Source organism: Colobus angolensis, unplaced genomic scaffold (genome assembly GCF_000951035.1).
Source record: "Colobus angolensis palliatus isolate OR3802 unplaced genomic scaffold, Cang.pa_1.0 Scaffold152, whole genome shotgun sequence".
Taxonomy (NCBI): Eukaryota; Metazoa; Chordata; class Mammalia; order Primates; family Cercopithecidae; genus Colobus; species Colobus angolensis.
In genome coordinates this window covers 4,853,776-4,866,319 of record NW_012114622.1, presented here as the reverse complement: position 1 = coordinate 4,866,319, position 12,544 = coordinate 4,853,776, and the positions used below count along the sequence as shown (strand labels likewise).

The 12,544-nt window shown below is 35.1% G+C and overlaps 1 protein-coding gene across 1 annotated transcript in view; it reads left to right on the top strand.

Annotated features, from left to right (window-relative positions):
* Nucleotides 1-12,544, top strand: part of DCDC1 (doublecortin domain containing 1) — a 99,113-nt gene that overhangs the window by 56,079 nt on the left and 30,490 nt on the right. Inside the window, exons 5-6 of the mRNA XM_011936331.1 lie at nt 874-1,030; nt 1,502-1,664. Of these exons, the coding sequence (XP_011791721.1) occupies nt 874-1,030; nt 1,502-1,664 (320 nt within the window). The remainder of the gene's footprint in view (nt 1-873; nt 1,031-1,501; nt 1,665-12,544) is intronic.

Sequence of the window (12,544 nt, the reverse complement as noted above, 5' to 3'; positions counted from 1 at the left end):
ATTTTGTAAATATGTTTTCACGTCAAGATTGTTATCATAAACTGTTAACACAAGAGTTCATAGACACAAGAAAATATTGGTAAAAACAAAAATCAAGCCAAGAAACTAATACCCCACTATTTTCAGATGTTTGAATACGTGAATATGTTGTGTTTTTAACTTACGTGACATTTTTATTTTAAAATGTTTACTCTTCTGTGGCATTACAAATTAACTTGGTTAGAGAATTATGAAGAAAATTTGACATGTTAGTTTACCACATACTTTTGCTGAGAAAAATCATAAAGATCAAAATTAGTTTTGCCCGAAGATGAAACAGAAATCTTCACTTTCACCACTTCCAGACAATTTGAAATAAGAGCAATACAATTGAACTTGGAATCAAAATTTTAAAATCAAAATATTTTTGAATTTTAAATCATTTTTTAAAAAAATTAAAGAACTTTGATAAACATGAAAACTTGTGTAGAATCTTAGCCATTTGCTGTTTCATGATATTAAGACCATATTACTACTTTTTGCTATCAGAACATATCATATATATATAATTTTTAGTTGCATATGATATATATTTTTTTAAAGGACTGTTGTGTTTTATAAGTAAAGTGATAAAAAATCATTTATTCTGATATATATGTTTTATATGAGCAGTTTTGGCAAACACCATGTTTAAAATTTTTTTGAATATTTAAATAGTGACAGTGTTACTCTGTAACAACAATCTTATCCTATAAAAAGTATTGTTAGGTATACTTACGTACATAGGAACAATCTTTAGTGCTTATATCTGTTTAAAAAAATCCAGAATAATATTTATTGAAAAGTTTTTACTAATTAACGTGCATCAATTTTTCTGTTTTTCTTTTTCTTCAGGGTTGCAGAGTTCTCTTCTTTAAAATTTCAGTCAGCCTGGAATTGGCAGAGATTGTCTCAAAGACACAAACTTCAACCACGAGTGATTAAAGTAACAGCTTACAAAAATGGATCTAGAACAGTCTTTGCCAAAGTTACTGTACCAACCATCACCTTGGTAACTAGTGTTCCAAAGTTTTCTAAGCTTTATTTTTTTTCCCTTACTCTCTTTATAATATAAAAATTGAGAAAATTATTGTTAATATTTTCTTTTTAAGAATCTGAATCTGCAGATTGCTTGTATATACGTAGATTTCATAGGAATTTCACTCTTTTCCTTTTAAAAAAAATTCAATATATAGTGTATTTAATTAAACAGATGCAATGGCATTATACCTTGTAGAGTTATTAAAATGACAGATCATTTAAATATTAAAATTAGTCAATAATTAGATATGCTTCATGTTGTCACTTACCTTTTATTTCTATATTTTCAACTGCTAGAAAATAACTGTATTGGTCAAGTTACTAAACTTGGCAAGTGACTCAGTTGGATTTCTATTTTGATCATTAGAACCTTTCGTTTTGAGGGAAATATATTACTTTCTTTGTCGTAAATCACTTTGACTTACCTCTTGCTTTCTTCTAGCTGCTGGAACAGTGCACAGAAAAGCTGAATCTGAACATGGCCGCAAGACGAGTGTTCTTGGCAGACGGCAAGGAAGCCCTCAAACCTGAAGATATACCCCATGAAGCCGATGTTTATGTTTCAACGGGAGAGCCCTTTTTAAATCCGTTCAAAAAAATTAAAGGTAAAAAAGATTTAAAAAATACCCTACCCCCACACATACTGAATTGCTTAAGGGGTGCAATTAAAAAATGATTTTCATCCTGTCTTTTTTGCATGGTTTAACAAAACTAATGTTTACGCATTTACAGCTCAGTAAGAGGATAATGTGCTTAATGAAAGAAAAATCCACTGACAGCCACGTTTATTGCCCTTCATTAGCATTGGTGCTTAATTTAATATAGATCTGAATAGACATTAGGGAGCCTGCAGGAGGTTAAATGGTGAAAATATAATAAATTAAATCAGAGATTATTGAATTTACTGTTTAGTTTCTGTGACACTCAACAGACATAATTCATTAGACTTATTCTCTCAGAAAATAGTTAAAAGTTTCAAGTATCATTTATTCATTTACATTCTTGGTGTTTTTTCAGATAGTATCAACATAATTATGAAAATGTAGCCAATAATGAACATACATTTCTTATATACATATGATTCTCCTAATAACACATTTCATAATAAATGTTCCAGCTTGATTATTTTTTACCTTAAAATGTATAATATAATCCTACACATACTTTCAATTAAGGTTTGCCAAAAAGTTCATTTCTTCCAACATTTCAGAAATGTGGAGATTTTCTAAAATTAAAAAAAAATAGCATTTTTCTTTCTTCAGTGGATAAGAATACATTTTAAGAGAGAAATAAAAGCACTACTATCTAAGAATATTCTTCCAAGCATGTTGTACCTAGAGGTTGGTATCAAGTGCTATGTATAGTAATCAGATTTAAATAACATGAGGAATAAGGACTTTGCCGTAAAAATTCAGTGTGTCTAACTGCTGTACTTTCCTATGCTTTTTATACTTTATTAGAAGTAATTTTTTTCTGCAACTTCTATAAAGCTAGTGAATCAAAGGCAAGTCTAGGCAGTAATTGCATAAGTAGAATAAAAGTAATTCTGGAGTTCATTACAGATGAGGTGATGAAAATCTCCCTTCTGTTAATGTTATTGTATAAAGTCATACTAGCATTTCTCTCTTATATAAACTTGATCTTCAGGAAATAAGCAATTTCTTGAATTCAATAGAAAATTTAAGATAATTTGGTTCTTGTGAAGAAGGTTGTTGCTATAATGCTCATTGAAAATTACCTATCTGATAGTGTAGACTCATATATTTTTCACATTTTGCTTTAAGTTTAAAATATGGCTGGCTGCCTTAATTTTATATTTGTTGAATCATTTGCTTATATAAAAACATGAGTCTTAGTGGGCAAATACTTTTCTGTGACTTTAAAAAATTCAGATATATTTGTAATGATTGCTTCATTAAGATCCTTGATTATTGTTATTAATAAGAAATGCTTGCCTTTCATATGAATAATGGTATTGTGGAAGAGACATATAAAAATTATTTATAGCTAAGCTAAGAAGAAAATCTCCTGGACATGTATTCCTAAAATAATAATGTCACACACATGACTGAGCTTGGTGGATGATTTTTAAATATACTAACTAATTTCCTCCTACTTTTTGTTTTCTTTTTTATCCTTTTCAAAAGCCAAGTCCAGAACAAAAAACTTCTCTGCTTTGTCTGCATATCTTTGGCTGTGTTTCACTGTGACATGCACTGCTGTTCTTTTAGCACCAAAATGTTGGCACACATTCCTGAAAATTTCACACCATCTCTTGCTGGATCAGCAAGCTTAACCCACCAAAATCTGGTGTTGTGCAATGGTTTTTGACTGATAATCAATCTTTATGCTGCTCGACAGTTGTTGCTGGGACACGGAGTAGAGCAGGTGGCAGATGTGCCTTGTCTTTTGAGAAAAGAAATTGTAGGTGAGCTTGGACACAGACTAGCATATCTCATGTCCATTAAAAAGAGTTAGGATAAGTATAATGGGGAAAAGCCATTCATCCAAGTTAAGCTTATAGATAAACAATGATGTTTGGTTTCTTTCAGAATGTTAAGAATATAAATGTAAATATATATACATTTATATATGAAAGGTAATATTTAACTTGATGTGAGTGATATATTACATATCACTCACATATTCACATACACTTCTTCAAACCACCAAAATCAGCTTGAAGATTACCTTTCTGTCATCTGTTTTATAGATAAATCGATAATTTTCCAACTAGCCACAAATGTACCATTAAAATAAAAGCTTGTATGAATAACTTTGAAAGTGGTAGATAAACTTAAAGATACATGATCAGAAGTTGGAAAATTGAACATGCTAAAGGTAAATAGGGGAAAACAGTTGGCAGAATTGATTGTTACTGATGTATCTTTCTAAATGAGCATAAATATTTTATATACAGTGGGTAACTGGTCATTATTTTAATTTACAGACTTTTACTCATTCAATAAACATTTATTGAGAGTCTGTATGTGCTGGATACTAGGCCAGGTCAGAGAAAGATAAAAGCTGTGGCTCATAGTCTGATTTCTTTTTTATCATTCTTTCATCTCTTATTTAAATTCTGATTTAATGCAATTAAATCAGAATTTAAATCAACATATTTTTACTGAGTGCCTACTATGTGTGCCCCAACATAGGGATAAAAGTCCTGGCCTTTAAGGAACTTAAACTGAGTAGATAAGTTATAAATCCTTCAAACTGAGAACACTATTTTACAACATAAATCAAATGGATCTTATTTCATTTCTGGCATTGGAAGGCCAAACAAGTCCGTATATATTTTGGCCATTATATTTCCATACTTCATTGGTTTTCCTTATTCATTGGAAAAGCAATGTAGATAGAGGAAGTTGCCTAAGAACGATTTCCAGATTTGCTAAGGCAGAAAAAATCTGACAGAACATCTCAGATATTTTAACTATTTTACTGTGCCTTTTGAGCATCACTGTTGACAACCAGTGGCATTGGATCTAATAGAAAGCCAGAGAGCTATTCATCACATACCTTGAAACACAAAGCTTTCATATGGAGGTCAGGCCAAGGTCAAGACTGACATGAAGCATTCCTTGTTGAAATGCAGTATTAGAATGATTCTTACATTTTAAAGTTGAATATTTAATCAGAAACATTAATTGTATAAGGAAAAGATCAGGAACATAGAAATATTTTATATAAATACTGTTGAAAATGATGCCTTCTTAGGTATTATACTTCTGGCATTTAAAGTTTTTACATTTATTAATAATTCATTGAAATTATGAGTATGCAGTTAATGAATTGTTTGAAAAGGCATATTAAGTTTTCTGATTCATGGCTATGTGGTTTAGGTTTTATTCACAGTTTCCTGAATCTTCTGCTTAATTGTGACACAGCACATGGATCTTGGATCAGATCCATGGGGTTTATGAGTTCAGCTCCTTTATATCTGCTGGAAGCTGTATGTGAGTAATGCAAACATAGCATAATAAATGGTTTGTGCCCTGTGATTGCCTGAATATCTTAAATAAAATGAGGGGAAAACACTGTTTAGACCTAATTCGTTAGGTCCAAGTTCTATTGTATGGAGCTCTGATTGTCTTTAAAAATTTTTGGTTTTATATTTCTACTCTCTCCTATATATCCTATTCTATTACTGGGCTTTCAGAATTATCATTTACAGTGATTCATTTCAGTCCTGAGTTTTGTTAACCAAAAGTGAAACTTAGTATTATGAATAAGATTTTAAACCTTTTATATCCTGTATTATAAAGATGTAGTCACAGAAAAAAATGCATGAAAGGAGTTCTTGATACTATACCTAAGATCTAAATTTAAGCCTAGATATTTTCTACTAACCGCCATGTGATCTACAAAATGAAATAATTTGCTATGACAGCTTGTGATTGACAAGAATATGTGTGAGCACGTTTAAAATAGGCCATCTTTTCATGTAGAAGTGTCAGTGAAATGATGGATTCTCATCATTTTAATTATTGATGATTTGGAAATATTTCAATTCCACAACACACAAGACACATTCTAAATAGCAGCGTAACACTTTTTCTCATATCTGCGTCCATAATGAAATGTTCTGTCATATTTTGTTTTTCAAAAAATGCATTAGTTTAATGAACCTGGATTCATGCATTATATTCTCTTCCATTATATGTCTACTGAATTTGTTGATTTTTAAATTGTTATGTTAAAAGCACAAGTTTCAATAGGTGACCCACTACTCACATCACATCATACCTTAATATTTCTGCTGCCAGATCTCAAGACAGAACACTATAGTTCTGCCTACACCAATGGCTGCTTTAGTGTTGCCAAAGCAGATACCAGCCTTTGTGGTGTTCACCTGCAGGGCATTCAGTCAGCTATGGTAGTTAGTACTGACTTTCCCAAATTCCCTTTTATCTTTTGGTTTGAATAGTGTATTTATTAGGTTAGATTGTTTATGCATTTTAACTTCCACTACTCTATATATATTCAAAAGGAGGAAGATGGTATTATATGGAGAAAAAAATAACCATTTTCTTCTCAGACAGCATATGATCCTTCTATTTCTGTAAGTGACGGTAAAACTATAGGAAAAATATTTTATATATTTTCTACTCCAAAGTTTTAAATCTGTAAATAAAAGAATAGAATATCCTTACTATATAAAATAGATGTGGATTTCAAGACAATTACGAGATGGACCAATAAAGTGTTTTTAGCCAGTAGGAAAATCTATAGCCTGCATGTGACTGGCAGCATCTCTTTATATTGTCAAATACCAAGTCATTGAAAAACACCTAAATTCTTGACATAACCACAAAATGTTGAATTACATTCATTCACAGGGACTGCATTTGTTTACTATACAGATACTTGCAAACTTATACTGTTCTGTTAACTTGTATGCCTTTACAAAATTGAAAATGAAACAGTTACCTCTAAATCAAATCACTTAGTTGTCTGCCTACACTGCTTGTTACTTTACCTGATAATTCATTTATATATTCTATAGTTATGCTTTCTGAGTGGTTTGCTATTCAAACTTTTCACTTTTGAAGGCTTTAGATATCTTGTTAGGAGAGTTGTGAGAAATGCATTATTGTTTATTTGAAAGGACAGTAGACTCGAAGTCAGATGATGTTGCAAGATTCTAGTCCCTGTGTCTGGTCTTGGGCAAACTGGTTTGTACTTCAATGTCCTTACCTGTAATATAGATGAAGTAATACTTTAAATGACTCTTGGATATTTCTAATAAAGGTAAATTGTTTGAAAATTAAGTGACTATATACCCCTTGTCTAAACAGAAAACTTAGAATACCGTCTTATAAACATAACTAAGACTTCAAGTTAGTGAGAACCTTGTGTCCACTTTTACCTTCCTAGAATAGCTGGCTGGGTTCAGGAAAATAACAATAACAAACTTTGTTTCTACTTTCTTCATCACTGCCAGGAGACCAAACTAGAGTGTGAACCTGGGCCAGTCACTTAATCTCACTAAGCCTGAGTTTCTTCATCCGTAAATTGAGCATAGTAGTTTACACCTCAGCCAGGTGTGGTGGCTCTCACCTGTAATCCCAGCACTTTGGGAGGCTGAGGCAAGCAAATCATGAGGTTAAGAGATCAACTGCATCCTGGCCAACATGGGGAAACCCCATCTCTACTAAAAATACAAAAATTAGCTGGGCATGGTGGCACGCGCCTGTGGTCCCAGACACTCAGGAGGCTGAGGCAGGAGAATTACTTGAACCCGGGAGGCAGAGGTTGCAGTGAGCTGAGATCATGCCACTGCACTCCAGCCTGGCGACACAGCGAGACTCTGTCTCAAAAAAACAAAAAACAAAACAAAACAAAACAAAAGTTTACATCTTGCAGATATATTATGGAAAGTAAAGAAGATGATATAAAAACCTGGCATATGATAGTTACTTAAAATACTGTTTTTCTACCTGCCCTTATTTATTTTCCTTCTTTTGCTCCATCCTTTCTAGGTATGTTTCCACAAGGTTTTCATACAAGTTGTCACACATATCTGATTTTACTAACAAAGGTATTTGGTAGGTCTGACATCTCGAAGTAAATACAACCAAATTAAAATACCTGCCAAGCAGTTATGTATACGGCATGATATGGGAATCTGAGTTAAAGACTTTGAACTCTCAATATCTATGTGTAGGTCAAAATCAAGGCCTTTTATAAAAGGAGCCCCAAATGGTCTTAATCTGCTCCATTCCAAAAGTTGTACTTTAAAATATGTTCATGACCCAGGGCTAGCCTTAACTTTAAGCTGCCATAACTTATTTAAAGGAAGTTCATATAAAAGTTCAGGGAAAGGGTGACAACATTTTGATTGGCACAATAGATGGGATGTTTGTAATTTTAATCAAATGTAAATTGAAGACATACTTCAAATGATATGTCAGACTAGTGTTACTGAGTTAAAATCTAATGACAACCACTGTCATTATTAGTTAAATATAGCCATCATGCCTATAGCAATAAATGATGACACTTAAGAACATGCAGAAACAAAGAGCGCAAGTATTTAGAGAAAAGGGAGTGACTAGAAACTCAGTTGAATGCAGGAATGTGACCTGGATTTAATCTATTTACCAAACATAGAAGCAATTGTATTTTGGGCAGATGATATAATTGAATATAGCAGTATGTTTTCTTACTGTCAGAGCATTTGTATTTTATAAACTTATCTTGCACTCATGAAATGATGTGCTTATTCATATTTAATGTCATTATCTATACCTATTTGACAGTCATAGCATTGTGTTTTCAAATTTATTGCCCAACTACAAGAGAACGAATTTTTAAAATTAGGATTTTTAATAAGCTTGTGGATTGGAAGTTGCAAGTTTGCTACTTTTTATTCTAGAATTAAAATAAGGCAGTATTCTTTTAGTACAAGCAAAATGGAAAATTATAATGTTGGAAGCATCCAAATTTATTTAATTTTGTGACAGACATTGGCTTTTTTGAAGTAGACTGAGGAAATATAATTATATTGTAGTTAGACCTTTTAACAGAAAGGCAAGCTAAGAAGTGCTTTATCTTTTTCATGGTTTGGTTAAAAATAAACCATGAAAATAAAATAAGACATGGATTCTATGAACTAAAATATAATCTGTGGTTGGAACATAAGGTTCTCTGAGTGCTTTGGGAGAGTAAGTATATGAACAGTCAGGCAGACAAGGCAGTCCCTGAGCAGCTGAGATACCACCCTTTGGGGCACTATTTTCCAAGGTTATGCTAAACCTTAGGTCTTCACTAGAGTCTGGTCACCACCTGCATCCTAACCCAGCAGAATCTTAACTTTCCAGAGAAAAGTACCTAAGGAGAGGAAGACTGGGACAGGTCTAGGTCTGATTGCTTTGGAAGCCACCAGGTGTGGTTAGCAAATTTAGAGGGGATAAGGTGATCAGGTGAGACAAGGGCCCTTTCTTTGGCAGTTGGTTGTGTAGGACAGAGACCTTGCTGAAAGAACTATTGACAAAGTAGTGATTCAAGAACAGTTCAAAGGGAAAAAGGTAGAGATTCAAGAACATTCCAAAGGAGAAAAGGTTGAGACTCAAGAACAATCCAAAGGGGAACTCGGATGTTACTGCTGTTGAGATTTGTGAACTCTGAATATCTGAGACAGGTCTGAGTCAATTTAGGAAGCTTATTTTGCCAAAGTTAAGGATACATGTCCATGACACAGCCTCAGGAGGTCCTGATGACAGTTGCCCAAGGTGGTCCGAGCACAGCTTGGTTTTGTACATTTGAGGGAGACATGAGACATCAATCAATATATGTAAGGTGAACATTGGTTTGGTCCAGAAAAGCAGGACAACTCAAAGCAAAGCAACTCAAAGTGGGGAGCGGCCATTAAGGTCAAAGGTACATAAGAGACAAATGATTGCATTCTTTTGAGTCTCTGATTAGCCTTTTAACCTGATTCTTATAAAGGTACCAGATAGTCTGAGTCCCAGGAGTTGAAAATTTTTGAATTTTTGGAGATGAGAAAGTTAATGAAAGACAGAAATGTAGGAAGCATTAGGAAGCATTTGTTAATAATGGCTAGTATGAGAGCCGGGCATGGTGGCTCACGTCTGTAATCCCAGCATTTTGGGAGACCGATGCTGGCAGATCACAAGGTCAGGAGTTTGAGACCAGCCTGGCCAATATGGTGAAACCCTGTCTCTACTAAAAATATGAAAAATTAGCTGGGCGCAGTGGTGCATGCCTGTTGTTCCAGTTACTCAGGAGGCTGAGGCAAGAGACTCGCTTGAACCTGGGAGATGGAGGTTGCAGTGAGTCGAGATCATGCCACTGCACTCCAACCTGGGTGACATAGCCGTCTCAAACAAATAATAAAAATAAAAATAAATTAAAAAATAATAATGGCTAGTATGTTTTCCTAGAAATTCAAAGTAGATTTAGATGGCATTAGGGTTCTTGTTTGAATTGCTTGGTTCCCTGCCCCACATGCCCTATAGTCTCCTCACTATTTTGTTGCTACTCACTCCACTCACCCCCAGCCTTTGAGAATAGCCTCTTCCTCACTAGGGTTGAAGCCTTGTCAAGTCTTTGCTGGCCACCTTCAGTTTCTCTGTGTTGTCATGGAAGAGTCAGATTCTGTTTTTCTTCTTGCCTCTGGATGTAATAATGCTTACATTACCCTGGCTGTCAGCCCTCAAACCACATTTCTTGATATGAAAACACATGTCCTCGGAGTGGTGATGTACAGAAGAATCACTTCCTGTTGCTAAATAGGAGGGTTCCCCAGTTGATATGGTCTGGATCTGTGTCCCCATGGAAATCTCATATTGAATTGTAATCTGAAATGTAATCCCCTAATCTTCGGGAAGATACCTCATGGGAGGTAATTAGATCATGGGGGTGGTCCCCCCCATGCTGTTCTCATAATAGTGAGTGAGTTCTCACTAGATCTGGTGGCTTTATAAGGGGCTTTTTGCCTCTTTGCTCTGCACTTCTCCTTCCTGCCATACTGTGAAGAGGGATGTGTTTGCTTCTCCTTCCACCATGATTCTAAGTTTCCTGAGGCCCCCCTACCCATGCTGAACTGTGAGTCAATTAAACCTCTTTTAAAATAAATTACCCAGTCTTGGGTATATCTTTATTAGCGGTGTGAAAATGCACTAATACAGTAAATTGGTACCAGGTAGTGGAGCGCTGCTGTAAACATCCTCATAAATGAAGCAACTTTGGAACTAGGTAATGGGCAGAGGTTGGGACAGTTTGGAGGGCTTAGAAGAAGACAGAAAGATGTGGGAAATTTTGGAATGTCCTAGAGACTTGTTGAATGGCTTTGACCAAAATGCTGTTGTTGGCTGAAGCAATAAGGGAAGATCTTAAACTGGATCCTGAAAGGACTTGAGTCTGAATAGGTGAAGTATGGGGTTAAAAGTGAACAGGGTTAATGAACAGATTTGCTTAGGTAAAATAGTGCTTCAAACTAGGGTAAGGCAAGAACAGAAAGTTTCAATGGCATCAGATTGTCTGTAAACTCTTCTGTTAGACATAAGGTTAGGAAAAAGGACTTATGTCTTTTTTCATATTCCTTGCACAGAATCTGGCACATGGGATATACCCAACAAGTATTTGTTGACTGCCTGACAGACCCCTGATGGGCTGACTGACTAGCTGGCTGGCTGACTGACTGACTTGGAGAAAACTTCAAAAACTAGTTCCAAGAGTTTTCTCTTTAGGTAATGATAAAATTGATGTCTTAGGAAAATTCAGCTGTGATTGGTGTATAGAATGTCCGATGTGATGGAGAAGGATCATATACAATTAGAAAGCTCTTGCAGATTTTAGGAGGCTTAGAGAGAAATGGACAAATGGGTCTGGTTGGAAATGGAAAAAAAAATGATGCTTTTAAGAGTTACTGTGAAGAAGGAATAACCGAGAGGTCTCCCTTCCTTTACCGTGTCTCAGGTCAGATTCCCTAGAAGCAGAACCTGAGATGAGGATTTTAGTGCAAGAGACATTTTGAGGGAATACTCTCCGTTGAACCATGTAAGGGAGTGAGAGAAGGAGCCTAGAGCAGAGGAAGACGCACGGCCGAGACATGTGTCCACTGGAAATCTAGCCCCAGTCTGGAATGTGAAAGACACCAGAGAATTGCTCCCCTTTGGGGCAAGAGGACTGGCTACTGTGTCCCAGAATCAGTCAATCATTGACTGTGGGCTGTCTTCCTAGGTAGGAGGGAGGAGATCACAACCTTGCAGGCATTTCCTGACTAGGTTTCTTTCAGTCAAAGGTAATTCTCAGAAGGGTGCAGCTGTGTGATGGTCACAGCCGGGACTCACAGCAACTGGAGTTTGGGTGCACTAGCCTGCTAAAAGGCACCTTGGTGGGGCACCAACAGTGTCTACTACACTATGCACTATAGTCGACCCTCTGTATCCACGGGTTCAACCAAATGTGGATCAAAAATACTCAGAAAAAAAGAGTTATAAAAATAACAATAGAACAATAAAAAATAATACAAACAAAAATACAGTATAACAACTATTTACTTAGCATTCACATTGTATTAGGTATTATAAATAATCTAGAGATGATTTAAAGTACACAGGGGGATGTGTTTAGGTTATATACAAATACACCTACATTTTATATAAAGGACTTGAGCATCTACAGATTTTGTTATCCTAGGGGTCTTGATAGCAAGCCTCCATGGATACCCAGGGACAACTGTACTTTCTTCACATAGCACCCTGCTGAGAATCTTCCAGCAGCTTCCTGTCACATCCAGAATAAATCCAAATCCTTTATCTTGACCTGAACAATGTGGCCCCTTTGTGCCTCTTCGGCTTTAACCACATACACTCTTTCTGTTTTTTCTCTTCCTTCCTTCCTTCCTTCCTTCCTTCCTACACTATGCACTATAGTCGACCCTCTGTATCCACGGGTTCAACCAAATGTGGATCAAAAATACTCAGAAAAAAAGAGTTATAAAAATAACAAT